The sequence below is a fragment of the Macrobrachium rosenbergii genome, chromosome 9 (genome assembly GCF_040412425.1).
Source record: "Macrobrachium rosenbergii isolate ZJJX-2024 chromosome 9, ASM4041242v1, whole genome shotgun sequence".
In the NCBI taxonomy this organism is placed as follows: Eukaryota; Metazoa; Arthropoda; class Malacostraca; order Decapoda; family Palaemonidae; genus Macrobrachium; species Macrobrachium rosenbergii.
In genome coordinates, this window is record NC_089749.1 from 30,644,052 (window position 1) to 30,661,551 (window position 17,500).

At 35.9% G+C, this 17,500-nt stretch overlaps 1 protein-coding gene across 1 annotated transcript in view; it reads left to right on the forward strand.

Moving 5' to 3' along the window:
- Positions 1-17,500, forward strand: part of LOC136841671 (protein eyes shut-like) — an 82,959-nt gene that overhangs the window by 21,862 nt on the left and 43,597 nt on the right. The window contains exons 2-5 of the mRNA XM_067108862.1: positions 1,010-1,141; positions 2,054-2,202; positions 4,530-4,643; positions 6,199-6,330. Of these exons, the coding sequence (XP_066964963.1) occupies positions 1,017-1,141; positions 2,054-2,202; positions 4,530-4,643; positions 6,199-6,330 (520 nt within the window). The 5' untranslated portion in view covers positions 1,010-1,016. The remainder of the gene's footprint in view (positions 1-1,009; positions 1,142-2,053; positions 2,203-4,529; positions 4,644-6,198; positions 6,331-17,500) is intronic.

Genomic DNA, 17,500 nt, shown 5'->3' on the forward strand with positions numbered 1-17,500 from the left:
TTTGGAATCCTATAAAACGAAAAATCCCTTTTCCAAGAGATCTGAAATTGTAAAAACTCAGCAACTAAACCTTTTTTGGAACTGAAATCCCTTAAATGACAAAATCATCCCAGGCTTTTCTATGAGGGTTTCAAATGATCTTCCATTACTCGTGAATGAAACTGATTGTCTGGTTTGCAATCGAAATTTGGTGTTGCAGTAATACGAGTTTTTAAGGATATTTTCAGAGAGACTTGATGACTATCGAATTTGATTAATGACATAAACACACACACACACACACACACACACACACACACACACACACACACACACACACACATATATATATATATATATATATATATATATATATATATATATATATATATATATATATATATATATACACAGTACATATATATATGTGTGTGTGTGTGTATTACTTAGATCTATATTTATCTACTGATCTATCGAAGACAAGAACACTGTGAGCTAAAAATCATTTAAAAAAATTCCACAGCCCTAGCTTGAAAGAAATAGTCACAAATAGTACATTACAATAAGCAATCTTACGACATCAGTGGAGTGTTTGCTATTCAACTGAAACTTGACTTAATTACCAATCACTTTGCTTCCATCGGGGACGAAACTAATGAATTAATATTAATCTGACCATTGACTTTCGCCCCCGTAAGAGGTTACTGCCGTCATTGCACCTCACGCGGTGCACTGTAGGCTTTACTTACTTAAGGTTCTTTGCAGCGTCCCTTCGGCCCCTAGCTGCAACCTCTTTCATTCCTTTTACTCTACCTCCGTTCACATTGTTTTTCTTTATATGACTTCCCACCCTCTCTAACAATTGTTTCATAGTGCAACTTCGAGGTATTCCTCCTGTTACACCTTTCAAACCTTCTTACTGTCAATTTCCCTTTCTGCGATGAATGACCTCATATTTCCCAGAGCTTGGCCTTTGACCTAAATTCTATATTCCTATTCCTATTGACTTTCTCATACTCTTTCTCAACAGGTACAACATGGTGATGAAAAGGACTCTGGGGACAGTGATAACATTGGTGATGATGGCGAGGCAGGTGCACGGCGGATTTTCCTGTGTAAGCAATCCTTGTCACAATGGGATCTGCATAGATCATCTTAACAGGTAAGAATACGATGCTGTTATCGAAACACACACACGTACACACACACACACACACACACACACACACACACATATATATATATATATATATATATATATATATATATATATATATGTGTGTGTGTATGTGTGTGTGTGTGTGCTTAAACAAGAACTAAAATAAATAAACAGATAGAAAGAAAAGTACAACTAGACACAAAGCCAAGCGCACACACACACACACACACACACACACACACACACACACACATATATATATATATATATATATATATATATATATATATATATATATTATTTATTTTAGTTGTGTGTGTGTGTTGTGTGTGTGTCTGTTGTACTTTCTTTCTATCTGTTTATTTATTTTAGTTCTTGTTTATTTCTCCTTTGATTCGCGTTCTGATTGAAGCTCTGTTTCCATACTTCAGAATCTTTATCAAAAGAAATTTTTGCCGGGACCGATTACAACAATTCCCAGATACACAAACCCTTCCGCCTTTGCGCAGATCTTTATAATTACATCACAGTTTTCCATATTGTGACGTTATTAATATCACATTCTTTATCGTAGTTGTTGAATATTAAAAATTTGCGGCAAGTTTTTTTTTTGCTAACATACCTTCATTTACCTATGCATATATTATAAAATTATGCTGTCAAAAGAGTAATCTGTGTATTCGATCAAAGCATCACTTACTGTTGTTTTTTATGGAGTCGGAACCGCAAGGAATCATTGGCGGAATAAATTACAGTATTAACACGTTTCCTTATGCAGTATGTATATATTATACCTGACAAGACCTGATAACCCTACAGTGTTCTGTTTACATGTGAATATTGTCCTTTATAACGAGACAGTTGCGAGTTCTCCGATGACCTCAATAATCCTTTTCCTTTGGATCCTCCTGCCAGCTCCTACTCGTGTTATTGCATCGACGGGTACACAGGAATGCAGTGCCAAACCAACTGGGACGAATGCTGGTCCGCCCCTTGCATGAATGGAGCCACCTGTGTTGACCTCGTGGCTGACCTGTCTTGCCTCTGCGCACCAGGGTACACAGGTAAAATTCACTTGTTCACTGAACTTCGTAAAAACTTATATCAATTAGCCTACTTGGTATGCTCTCAGCAATGACGTTTTTCTTGTTCGCCTTAATTCGCTGGTCAGCAGATTCAGGTTCACTCTCTAATGAGAAATTAACTTCCAAGGTGGCGTGTGTATTTAGGGAAATTGACTCGTACACTCTTGATTACTAGGAAAGCTTAGTTTGTGACAAGCAAATTGAGATTATTACGCCGTTGCATGTGTTTTCAAGGCATAGAGTTCGCGCCAGGTCGATGATGATGCTCTAATTTTAGAATTTCATAGCCTATAGTCATGCCAGCTGTGGTGCACTTTTATATTCTAAGCAAACAATCCTTCTCGGCTAAAATGGACCCAACATATGCTCAGGGCAGATAGCAAATGCGTTATGCAAATGACCAACGGGGCCTCATATTCTGGTGGTTAAATATGGCGTGCGGATCCCTTAGATTATATCACGTGATGGCGGTGGGGAGGATTTCTTTGACGCATTGTCTGTGTCCGTATGATGAGGGCTACGTGCTCTGATTACCCACGGCGCTCTTCCATGTTCACTCCTCGGTAATTACGTTATTCCTGGTCCCTGTGCTCTTTCCTGTAATGCGATAGAGACGCTGGGTTACCCACGTTCAGGGAGCTTTTGTCAGAAGTTCACAGTTAACAATGCTTTTATTTGTGTGGAATTAAAGGTTACTTTTGACAATTTTTTGGCTAATGAGAGTCTGCATTTAATGCCATGTCATTGCAGATTTTAGGTTTAAAGTGAGAGCAATATAACTTCATTACTCACTGAATGATACAGAAAACTGTTTCTAACGAGTTTGTTCATTTTGCCAAAATGTTGAGACTTTCTAATAATATCTTTCATAAATTGCAAATCTAATACATACATACATACATACATACATACATACATACATACATACATACATACATACATACATACGTACGAACTTCGTCTAAAAGGCTATCAACCCTCACTAATACAGTTCAAGTATTTCCAGAAAATATTAGATGTATAAAGTAAAAAACAAAAAACCTGATTTGTCGTAATTCCGTAAGGAATCAATGTCTTTTCATACACGTACATTATGTGATGACGGAAGATTATGCTTTTTATTCCCTGATGTATGACATGAGTCTTATTCCGTCTGATTTATATGTATTTCCCCGCGGCATGAAACGCACTGGCATTTTCTCATTGATTTCTGTGAAGATTATATATATATATATATATATATATATATATATATATATATATATATATATATATATATATATATATATATAGACAGATAAACAGATATATGTATATGTATATGAACATACAATATATATATATATATATATATATATATATATATATATATATATACACACAATATATATATATATATATATATATATATATATATATATATATATATATATATATATATATATATATATATATATATATATATATATATATATATACAGACAGAGAGTGGAAGTAGTAAATTCTTATATATCATCTGGGAGTAATTACCATGGACGATAGTAATGTAAGAGAAGAGGTAAGCCACTGAGTAGGTGAAGCAAGAAACATACATAGGTGTGGGAAAAAATTTGAAATGTCTGTGGAAGCCAAGGTTGGAATATATGAATGAGTTGTTGAACCAACTCTCAATGTAAGCGAAATGGGGATTCCGAATGTGATTGAGAAAACGGGTGGAATCTATAGAAATGATTGTTTCCGTAGTAAATTTAATACAAGGAGAATTAAAATGGTGAGAAATGTGGAGATAAGTATAAGTTGGAGGGGTAGAAGGCTGGATCAGCGGTATGAGATGGCTCGGTCGTGTGGAAAGAATGAGTGATGAAAGAGCATGTAGTTCAGAAGTACCGAGCGGAAAGGGGAGAGGAAGACCTAGAAAGGGGATAGATAGATAAATGACATTAAAGAAGTATTGAAAAGGAGGATTCTCAATATGCAGGCAGTTGGAGTGTACATGCAAGATAGAGCAGAATGGCGCAAAGTTTGTAGGGGGTTTCAACACTTTGCTGGTGAGCCTTCTGTGTAGGTATATTAAACAGCTAATGTTGTAGAAGAATGATTATCCTTTTCTATTTAGGATCTACACGCTATTAGGGGAATGTAGTTTCGTCATTCAGTAATAGGGTGTTGGGATAGATATTCCTTTTCAAGTCAGGGAGTCGGTCACCTCACGTAAATGCGGCTAAAGATACCTCCGTTATTAAAATAGACAATTATTTTTCAACTGGTCCTTAAATGCATCATTTTTCTTATGTCGTTTTTTTCAGGAGAATACTGCGAGAGCGAGATAAACGAGTGTTTAAGCAACCCCTGTCAAAACAACGGGACTTGCGAAGACCTGCTGGATCATTACCTCTGTGTATGTCCTCTTGGGTACTCAGGTGAGATGGCTTTGTGTCACCAACTCTCTAGCTAATTAGTGAATCAATTCAGTTTCATTTTATATCAAGATTTCTGAAGGCAATCGCTACCTACGCGATCACCGCATGCGCAGATTCAATTCTCTCTCTCTCTCTCTCTCTCTCTCTCTCTCTCTCTCTCTCTCTCTCTGTGCACTGTTTCTGATAAAGCGTGGATCACCAGTCTCTAATCCAGATTTATGACTGCGTATAAATACAGCAATTTCCTTGATTTCCTAGGTTACACGAATTCTGCTGGAGAACACAGGCATCGCAACAAAGACCTCACTGTATTTCGTCGTTTCTTTCCTCATATCGCTATGTTTTCAATACATACGGTAAATGGGCAGTTTATATGCTCAGTCATTATTTCTATTTGATGACTTCTACGAAAGTACCCATGTAACAATCGAATGTATTTGAGACATTTGGTAATTTCCAGTGTGCATAAGCCTAAGATTTGAGTAAATTATTTTAAGAAGTGCGTCAGTAGGTCCATGGTTGGCCGATTTTTTCTTTCGTGATTGTTTCGTCTGTTCGTCGGGATATCGCCTTTAGTTTTTCTAACTTTCTTATAACGTTTATTTTTAACTTCCCCTTAACTTTATCCATATCAAGTACCCAAATCTGACTTTCATCTAAATGCACTGATTTCTGAAGAATTGCTCCAAGCAATGCCTATCGTCAATCATGTATACGAGTGTTTCCTATTTTAAAGGTACTAAATTAAGCATCACGCACTTTCTACCATTTATCGACCGCGCCTCCACTGAAGTTGTGAACGTTCTTTAATAAAGATGAATTTACCTTATATATCAAGTGACTGACAGCCAGCCGTTTCAGCTGGTTGTAAAGAGATCACAGCACAATTTGTTTTACAAATGAGGTCTTCGTTTTCGATGTAAATTCATTTTTTCGTCTTAGGTATACTCGATATATTATGATGACCTTATTAACCCCTCTTGTATTAGTGTTCACGTTGTGTCTTAAGTAATTTAATTCGTCTTCTCTTCTGAAAATGGTCTTTCTTCCACCTTAAGGTGGCTTTGCCATTTTCTATCTTCCTACGTTATTCCTCGCCACGGAAGCAGACCAGTAATGCCACCGGAGTTTCTAACTCTCACTTGTCCATGTTCGAGGTCAATGGTCTCTGGTGTTATGTCCTCGGTTGCTTGCTTTCGGTTGATGACAAGACCCGGAATTCTCTTTCTCTTTCTGTTTATTCAGAGTTCTTTCAAGACGCGGATCTGTCGCTGTATTCTTTGCCGAGATTTTTCTTTTTTTATCCATTATCCTGTGTCTTTCTGTACACCTTGTCATAACAGCCTCAAGTTCAGAAAGCGTTGCATGTATGCTATTGTTGTGAGGTTAACGAACATAAGTATAGTGCCACAAAATTTCGCAAAAATAATTTAGCTTACATTTTGTTATGTAATGTTTCTTATTGCTGTTCCCATATTGCCACCATCATCATTGTTGCTGATTTTGCCGTTGTTGTTATCGTCTTTAATAAACCCCCTTTTGACTTCGTTCACAGGAGATAACTGCGAAATAGACATAAGCGTGTGCAACAACACAGGGCTGTACTTCGGGGAGGCTCCCAAGTGTCAGAATGGAGGGAAATGTATTGATGGACCCGGCCTCTCCTACCACTGCCTCTGCCCGCCAGGTACGTTCGCTTTGCGCTGCTCTTTTCAGCTGAGAGGATGCGTTCCTTATTTAGTAGGTAACAGGTGAATTTTTAATTGGAACGGGAATCTGGTTGCATTAGATATAGCTATAGTATTTGGGGTTTTTATTTCGATTCTCTGGGAATAAGGTCAGAGCATTAATTTACATAAAGCATATAACAAATTTCATACAAATAAATCAAATTTCCCTTAAAGAACTTATACGTTATTTGTATGCCAGCGCATTTTTCCTCCTGCTCTCTCTCACACACACACACACACACACACACACACACACACACACACACACACACACACACACACACATATATATATATATATATATATATATATATATATATATATATATATATATATATATTATATACATATGTGTGTTTGTGCGCATGTGTGCGTGCGTGTGCAAAATATCTTGCAACTGCGATCCATTTTTCCACTCTCCTCCACTGGCCACTGGTAGCCTCAGTGCAGAGCCACGGCAACAAGTCAAGTGGCATCTGTGTGCAATCCGTGAGAAGCGGAACATTCCAATTATTTTCTGGTTCGTCGCTCGTCATGCAAAGCAAACCGACGGAGACACGACGAAAGCGATTTCTTCGAAGGTCTTAACTGCTGACGTTTATTGCGTCTGTGATGAAAAGTGAAATTTCGTGCTAGGATGGGCCTCCAGACAAGCAGGTCCATTTAAAAGGCTATGGATTCTAGATAGTACCAGGCACCATGCGCTTGCATGAAAAGTTGTAAAGTGTTTATAGAATAAAAAGTAAACTACAGAGGGGTACTAGGGATTAAAACTTAAATCCAATTGTGATATGGTGAGCAAAACCAAAATGCATGGAAAATTTTGGAATAATAACAAAATACGACGGAAAGCTATGAAAAATAACATTTTTCAAAGGAAAACTGGAGCAACAACAAAATTAAATAGAAGATCATGAAACAAATCCTAAATTCAATGAAAAATAATGGAGGAAAAACATAATACAAAGAAGTTTTATCTAAACAAATTAAAGCCAAATCAGACAGCATTGAATATATCAGTTGCACAAAATATTGTAACAGCTGCTAACGGAAATGTACTCAACAGAGACGGAAAAGCAAGTCAGTGGTGTTGATGATAACCATTAAAGGAAATGAAATAAAAAAAAAAGTCGAAAGCGCCAAACCCATTGCATGATAATTATCAAAACCTCGGGCGCGCATGCAATCATTATTTTAGATTTTGTTCATTATTGCCGTGAAATTTAGACGTTGGAACCTCTTTCATTGTGGGGTTTTAGTATTTTTCCTTCCACTATAAAGAGAGAGAGAGAGAGAGAGAGAGAGAGAGAGAGAGAGAGAGAGAGAGAGAGAGAGTTCTCTAAATAAATCCTAAGGTTGGAGGAAAATTTAAAGCGAGGGGAGCTTCTTGCTTACGGTCACGAAAAACGATTTTTATGACTCTGTTGATGGCGTTGAGGGAAATGGTCTCAGTGGCTTTACAGCAAAGAAGAAGTAGAAGGTGATGGAGGAAGAAAGGAAGGGAGAAAGAAAAAAAAAAGGAGAACTACGACGATGAAATGAGTGCGTCTTCGTGCTTCAGATAATTCAGAGATTATGAACTATGCTCCTGGAAGAGGGAAGTACTTCTAACTATTCAGAATCTTATAGTCTTTTCATTGTCGTCAGCTAAATTTGGCAAGGCACAGCGATTGGTAAACTCCTCTTTCAATTACTCCTATCTGGTCCAGGCCTTTGGAGTCTTGCTTCATTGTCTTGAAATCTTCAAGGTCTTTGGTACTGACTAACAGTGGCAACTTCTGGAACTTGCAATGAAAACTTCAGGCTATTTGACATGTGTAGAAATGAACGTTTTAAAATCGTTGACAATTTCTGGCGTTGAATATTTCAGGACTTATGAAATACCCTGATATTAGCATCTTAAGGTATTTGATGTTCTACTAATGAAATTTTCAAGGTTTTTTATTGTGCCTCTCGGTGACAATTTTAGGGCCTTTGAAGGTCTACGGAAGTAAAAATTCTAGTGTTTAGCAATAAAATGTCAGGCCAATTGAGTGTTTGGCAGTGAAAATTTTGCCCTTTCCGGTCTTGTTAGTAAGAAGGAGAAAAGGAAATAAAACAAGACTTCAAGCCTTGGCATTCTCATATTCCCTATTTATGTAAATTGCTTTTGTATGCTTGGATATATGTATCCAGCATTTACGCATGCCTAAAACAGATATCAAGCCATGTGCAATGCTAAATGCTTCAAAAGAATGAAAGAATTTCATAACCAACTAGGAGCACACAGTTTACTGTATACCTATCCGACTACCTCCGAGCCATAATTCCAGACTCAAGCCTGATCCGCAAGAGAACGAACATACGCCTTGACGGAGATTAAAAAGCATTCGCCTACTCCTCACTCCCTCCCCTTGATTACAGTGGTTTGGGGGAAGGGGAGGGGGTAAGGGGGAGGTGGAAGGGGGTGAGCTCAGAAGGAGACGGATGATCGCGCCGATGATATAAAGTAGAACAATAAGCCTGTTATGTCAACCCCGTCTCGCCATTGATTACTAAATCCGCGAATGGATGGTGGTTGCGTGCATGAATGTGCGGTTCCGGACTGGGAAGAACAACGGGAGAGGGAAGAGATGGAGAGAAAGCAGAAGAAAGCAAGATAGACAGTTAAATAAATAGATGGGTAGCGTCATATGCAAAATCGTGCGAATAATCTTGGAAAGACACAGTCAAGACAAACAGACAGACAGGCAGAAAGTTACGCAAAATCACACATAATCTTCCAATAAAAGCTCGAGACACGCTCATAAAAGCACATGCAAACCATCGCAGTTTTTTTAAGAATATAAAAACATTGATTCTGTCTTTTACGAATCAGCCTTTCCACTTTTCCCTAAAATAAAATCAAGGGAGAGAGAGAGAGAGAGAGAGAGAGAGAGAGAGAGAGAGAGAGATATCACACAACCATTTGTAACTTAGTTCATGCATTTATTATTTTCAAATTACAATTGATAAATATCCTATTGTTTGTTATTTATTTCCAAATGCGCCATTAGAAACCAGACGGTAACCCAGACTTTCTGGAAACAAAACTGACAAAAATTATCATTTAGGGAAATTGGACACGATGCTGATTTGCTTATATAATTGATGTATTGAAAACGAGAGAAATAAGAGTAAATGTGGATTTCTAGAGATTGGATTTCGAGAACAAAATTAATTCCTGTGAGATAAAAAATAAATTTTAACGTGAATCTTAAAAGAATATCCAAGCATTACTATAAGACTGACTGGCACGCACAAACTGAGTAATATGTCTTAAATCACGATAGAGGTAAACTGATTATCAAAGTAACTGATGCGAGTCACAGCTGTAATTGTGTCATATTTTAGGATACTTACGGCGTTTTGATCATATCTTGAAATTTCTAGTAAAATAATGTGTAATCAGGAAAATACCCGGTAATTTTGTATTCTTTGCGTGGGTGGAGGAAAATTTATGCTTGCTTTTGCTGGTAGGAAAGCAGCTGTAGGTTCTGGAGCATTTTCAGACGGGTTTCAGATCTCCTTACATAAACACTCACAACACACACATTTGTATATATATATATATATATATATATATATATATATATATATATATATATATATATATATATATATATATATATATATATATATATAATATATATATATATAATATAATCATTTATGTATATATATATATATATATATATATATATATATATATATATATATATATATATATATGTGTGTGTGTATATATATATATATATATATATATATATACATATATATATATATATATATATATGTGTGTGTGTGTGTGTGTGTTTTGTGTAAGGAGATCTGAAACCCGTTTGGAAATGCTCCAGAACCTACGGTTGCTTTCCGTCCTGTAAAAGCAAGCACAAATTTTCCTCCATCCACGCAAAGAATACAAAATTACCCAGTTTCCCGATTACACATTATTTTTCTAAATAATGGTGGTAATGACACATGCCACAAAAGTGAGAGGACCAGTGTTCCATTCCCGGTCGAGCCAGAATGGTAAACCCATTGCTACTTTGTTGAATGACCCAAAGCAGTGACTTATTTGCTTTATATATATATATATATATATATATATATATATATATATATATATATATATATATATATATATATATATATATATATATATATATATATAATCACAACAGGAGCCACTGCTCAAATCCACATCGACGGGGTAACGAGGGAAAGCACAGAGCATTTTCATGATTTATTGTGCTGACGTTTCACAAACCATCTCGGTTGCATTTTCAAGGCTGCAAATATTTGAACACCATATTACTCGTAATAACTCTTAGAATATTTCGACAAAATACATAGATTTACTACATTGACATCCTCAGTAAAAGTAAAATATAGCAGAATAGTGAAATTAAAAAAAAAAAAAAAAATCAGAATACAGATATAAAAAACACAAGAACGTAAACTTAAAAAGCTTAAAAAACTTAAAAAATGTAAAAAAGACGTAAAATAATCTTGACATCACTGGTTACATCAATATATTTAAAGTGAGACAAAATAAAATTAGTAAAAAACCAGCAAAAAAAAAAAAACGAAAAAGTTGAAGGTCAAAATAAAATTAATACTGCCAAAAGAAGAAACATAAAAGCGCAAAAACACTACGGAGTAAAACACCCACCCAGCGGGTAGTATCAAAGAGAAACTAAACAGAAGAACCTTCAGAGACCGAGAAACGAAAGACGAAGTGCAACGGGCCATTACGTAATGTACAATTGGATGGAGGAATTCTGCGAGTTTAACGACGGAACTAGCTTTTTTATCATTATGGACTCTAAGACGTGAAGTTCGTTTTCATTTTGTACGTGTCCTATGATTTGGAAATCTTTGGCCTCTATGTGTGTTTTACAGATCTTTGAGTGATTCCGAATATTTGATTGTTCTGGATTGGACAGTCTACTCCCTGTCCTAAAACTTACTCCTCTATGAGAGTCCAAGCGTACTTTTAGTAGCCTTTTTGTACATCCAACATAGGTCCCTCGACTACATCTAGGGCAAATATATTTGTATACAACGTTGGATGTAAACATTGGACTCAGCTTGTCTTTGTATATGAACAGAGAACCAATGGTGACTGGGTTCTTAGGAATAAGTTTCAAGTTTAGGGCTGGTAGTTCCTTGTGTATTATATCAATTAGCTTTTTTCTGAAATTGTCATCATGAAGAAACGGAAAACTCGCATACATTTTTAATTTGGGAACAGTGCTGATAGAGATAGGAGGTACCATTTTCCGGTAGAGTATTTTATTTAAGTACCTGAGAAAGAGTTTACGAGGAAAACAATTGTTTTCAAAATAAATACCTAATTTAATGATTTCCTCGTGGAAACTAAACCAGGAAGATGTGTGTCAATGCCCTGTGGAGGAGAGTGACAATCAATTCAACTTAAAATTAAAATAGCAAGAACTATAAAAATTCATTCCTAGACCCGTGAACGTTCCTTTTATATATATATATATATATATATATATATATATATATATATATATATATATATATATATATATATATATATACATATATATATATATATATATATATATTATGTATAATTATATGCATATAAATAATATATATATATATATATATATATATATATATATATATATATATATATATATATATATATTTATAAATATATGTATACATTTATAAATACATGTACACACACACACACACACATATATATATATATATATATATATATATATATATATATATATATATATATATATATATATATAATGTGTTATGTAAATTTTTACTAATTCTTACAAGTATGTTTTAGCATGAACAAGTGTGTGCATACATCATCAAGGATCCTTTTATTTAAGAGCACATGAGTTAGAAAAAACTCATCTTCCTAAATAAAACCAGTGTTTACCATGTGAATATCACTTTCATAAATTATGAAAGTTTCTTAATATTTACCATTATGGGCTCTTAAGTAACAATTCATTTTAGACCAAAACCGAAGACTCGGTTAGTTGGAGCTGGATTGAAAAGCCGAGAAGGGAAAAAACTGGAGCTTAATTGTTGGGGAATGCTCCAAAGTGTGATAGTCTTCCGATTTTGTTTATTTATATCTGACCTATGAAAGGGGAGGCGGTAATTGAAGCACCGGAATAAAGGAGAGAGAGAGAGAGAGAGAGAGAGAGAGAGAGAGAGAGAGAGATTTGAGTGAAGTAAATTGAGCAGAGTGGGTATCGATCGACAAGAACGATTAACTTTCCAGAGAGAGAGAGAGAGAGAGAGAGAGAGAGAGAGAGAGAGAGAGAGAGAGAGAGAGAGAGAGAGGTAAGAAACTATGATCGCTTTGAACCTACCCAGGTATAACAACTGACAAAAATACGATTCCTGTATAATTTCACTGATGACAATTTAAGGATACGAAAAGGGTGGAGCCCAAAATAGCAGCCCTGTCACGAACACTAGTTGCTGGAGTAACTTTATTTGTCTGACCTTTGATTTGTTATTTCGGGATGGGATTGGTTACCTTTACATGATGAAGTATATTAGGTGTAACAAGGTCATTCTAACTAGATCGTAAGGATGCATTATTTTGCGAAGATTTGGTGTGGAAGAGAACTTTTTGTCGGAAATTCGCAACAAAACCATAAATTGTCCGAATGTTCCCCCCGCCCCTCAAAAAAGACTGAAAATCCAATCTTCTTAAATATAAATCTTTTAATCTTTTAGGATAATCTTATAAAATATGACCAGCTTTGAAATGATTAAGTTCTGGTTTTTAAAATTTGAGGTGCCTTTGTGAAAGATACACAAGTGAAATTCTAGTTTGTTTGCCAGTCAAGCTATAGAATTTTCATGTGAAATATAAGGAGTAGTAATCCGTTCACCTTCCATAAGATGTACAATCCATGTTATCTCTATTTACCGTAAAAAAAGACTTATATTCTATTTACTGTAGGTTTATAAAACCTTCTTTTTTTGAGAAAAAGACAATGTAGCATGGAACTTGTATTTTAGCCATGAGAATTTTCTGTCGTGGAGTAATTACCTTCATCTAAAAGGTCAAGTTTTTCATTATATATGTTTGCCTGCTTGTATGTATTCTTGTTAGCAGGATTACGTAGAAAGGTACATGTGGAATTTAACGAAAATCTGAGGAAAGCAGGGCGTCGTAACTGGCAAAATTGATTAGATTTTCGGAGAGGCCTAGATGTAACTTTGGGGGAGAAGAAGCTTTTTGGGATCTGGATTGATCAGCCTATATTAAATGGTTCAGCAATAACGGAAACCCTGAGCGCCATCACCGTGGATTTTGGTTACCGAATTTAATCAATATTTCTGCCAGTAGTAACGTTAGCTGCCTCTTATCCTGTAACATTTCGTTTGAATCCCGAAAACCAACCGTTTCTGCTTAATTAAGATAGTGTGCTTTAAGCATTTTTATATTTCCGGAGGAATGCTCTCTCAGTGCTTTTATGCTGCTTGCTGCAGTCTGCGCTCAGGTTATATATTAAAAAGATATTAATTTCCTAGTCGCGATTTTGACTCCCATTTTCTCTCTTTGGAGTAACCTAATGCGTTGTCATACGAGTACGTTTTTCTGGCATCTTTCAGTATCGTGTTGATAAAGTTTGTTCCAAGTATCTAATATTGGTAGCCTGCATGATCATTTACATGTGTCTGTGAACATGCACGTTATCAGTTTTACCATCAGTAATGGCTGGCTGTTTGAAAGTCAGGCGGAAAGGTGCTCAAAAATGTTCGCTTGATACCGCCCTAGTGTCCTTTCCCAGAGAAAGGTGGCAAGAAACGTGTTTCGTGCCCTTTCCTTTAGGTATTAATATGCACACCTTCTGTCTTCGAATGTTGGGCCTCCGTTCGGTGTAATATAGGTCAAAAATGTTATCTTACTTGTGTTTGTTATTTTCAGTAATCGAAGACTTGTCTTTAACCTTGGTTTCTTCTATCATCTGTCCATCTCTCTAGTGGCAATTGCTGTAGTTTCGTCTGTTGTGGTTCCTCATGCCTGTGTTATCCTTTCGTGTTCGTACTCGCAAAAGTTATCTGTCAAAAAATACTAAGGTGATATTAAACTGGTGTAAAAGAAAATTATAAGCAGGTAGAAATCCTCCTTCTTGCTGTTCGCCAAATTATTTCTTGTGCTAATTATAGTTGGTAGATTTCTTGCTCGCCAAAAGTAGTTCTCGTTTTACTTAGCAGTGCTTTCACTCAATGATGCCAGTCTTGATGTGGTGTTGTTTATTACAGTAGTTAAGATGTTTTGGCTCTGTAATTCGAGTATGTTCCCAAAGCAAATGAAAGAAATATTTCGGTACATTGAAAATTTTTCCGCAGCTCATGCATAGTTACGCTTTTAAATCAATGCTCGTAAAGAAAGGCCAGTTTTTCAAAGAGGCGGAATGAAAATTAATGGAGTTCTCTTGAGAGTGTACCCCTTAGGGGGATAGTGCCGTCAGTACACCTCACGGGATGCACTGTAGGTATCGCTTGAGGTATTTTGCAGTGTCCCTTCGGCCCCTAGCTGCAGCCCCTTTCATTCCTGTTACTAAACCTAAGTTCATATTCTCTTTTTTCTACTTACTTTCCACTCTCTCCTATCAATTGTTTCGTAGTGCAACTGCGAGGTTTTCCTCCTGCTACATCTTTCAAACCTCTTTACTCTCATAGTTCTTCATTGGTGGGGTCGATATCGTACATGGCTAGCACTCTGCTGGGCCCGCGTTCGACTCTCCGGCCGGCCAATGAAGAATTAGAGTAATTTATTTCTGGTGACAGAAATTCATTTCTCGGTATAATGTGGTTCGGATTCCACAATAAGCTGTAGGTCCCGTTGCTAGGTAACCAATTGGTTCTTAGCCACGTAAAATAAATCTAATCCTTCGGGCCAGCCCTAGGAGAGCTGTTAATCTGCTCAGTGGTCTGGTTAAACTAAGGTATACTTACTTTTCTTTACTCTCATTTTACCTTTCAGCGCTGAATAACTTCATAGGTGGCAGTGCTTGGACTTTGGCCTAAATTTTACAATCCATTCCTGAGAGTATACTGTTATTATTCCATTTGACAGAGAAAGACAAATTTAACTGAAATCCAACACAGCAAAATACATTGTACAGGAACTCTAAGCTTAGATTAAACGAACAGGGTATGATACGCTAATTTTTTTTAGATAATTACTGGTCAATTATTATTTATCTTTGATATGTTAATAACACATTTCTGAAAAATGTAATTTAAAAAAGTAATTTTATAGTTGTTGTTGCTTTCCGCACAGATGCACGGACGCTGTGAGAGAGCATCGGGTAATCTTAAACAAACCCCTTAAATATGGTTTCTTACATTTTTTATTTCTTGTTTTTTATTTTATGTTGGTTGAACACACAGTTTATTATTTTCCTTTCACCCTTTCACATTATTCTTTACGTCTTTTCGAAAATACAAAGGTGATTAATCCTAGACTAGTCTTCGTTGTGAACCTTTAACTACGGCAAGCTACCATGAAGAATGTTTCGTAACAAGTTTTGGTATTGTTATATGGCTGTATATGATAAACATAAAAAAAATCTTAATTTAAAGTCAGAAACAAGGACGTTTGATACCAGCAAAGTTCACTGTACATGTTACAGTTTCGAGGCAAATGTTATAAGAGTGGCATATCTTGGAACATTCAGCAACTTCACTGCCAATGGACGTGGCTTTTATCTTTACAAAAAATATAGGTAATGGCTAGACGTTGAAGTAAACTCTGAACTCGTTTTGAAGATAAGATGAGTGAAAACTATGACGCATAAAAATCACAATTTTTAGCGATAAACTTCAAAGACTATCTAATTTTGATCTTAGAAAAAGAGTAAAAAACTGAATACGCACAAAGACGTCAGACCCAAGCGGTGGTTTATATGACTGGCGGGCTGTAGTCGAAGCCTTCCTTCTCATGATGACTGGGGACCGTGTTCCTCGACTGGTGTTTGTTTATCTTTTCAAACTTGACAAACGTGTTGTGATGCGATGTTATGCGTGACCAGGGATACAGATTATTACGGGAGTACACGCACGTGCAAGAGAGAATGGTTTATAGCTAAGTATATAAGTGAGCAGCGTGGCCTCTGTGCGTATGTATATCCGTCTCTTTACTGCCGAAATGCTGCGTGTTCCTTCTACGCCGTGTTCTCTCTCTGTAATGGCTCTGCTTCATAATTAGCCCGAACACGCCAAATTGAGATGGCGTGATGCTATCTAGCCATTACGAAGAGAAGATTAATTAAGGTACGGTGCTGCCTTGTAGTCTCCGAAATCCAGGGGAAGAAAAGGAAGAATGCGATGCGCAACCTTTGGTGCTCCTCCTCCTTTTCCATTCACAATATACGCCGGGTGATCCGGTTTGATTTGCCTGTTATAATTCTCATCTTAGCTTTTTTAATTTGTAAGTCCTCCTGCTTTTATATTATTTTTACTTGGGGTCGTGCAAAAATATAACGTGACCTTTTACATGACCTTTGGGTAATGTGAATGACATTGTTAGGAAAATAATTGTTATTATTATCATTTTTATTAGTGTCACTAGCAGTGCCAGTAAAAGTAGTAGGAAATTTCGTTTACTACAGAACTGGAATTAGTGTTGAAAAAAAAGAAGAAGAAGCAGCAGAAGTAGCTGTAATAGTAGTAGCAGTACTGTAGTAGCAGGAGCTCAAATGGAAAGAAGGCAACGAAACGATGAAAATTAAAAATTATTAAAAAAATGAAGGCATTAGAAATAAATGAGAATTATAGGGAGTAAAGAAAAATGGACGCTTCCAAGTTAGAGCCTGCGAACGCTAAAAACGAGCACTTCTAACTAGCGAAAAGATAAATTGCAAGCAATCAGTAAAATTAAAGACGAAAGTCCTCCTGAATCCAGCTTCAAAAAGTTCTTTTACCATCATCAGTATTTTCTTTTTTTCAACTCTACTTTTACTAGTTTTTCGTTTTATTAAAAATAAGCTTCTAATAGGAGAGAGTATAATATATATATAAATATATATATCCATATATATATAAATTATCTATATATGTACAATATATAAATTA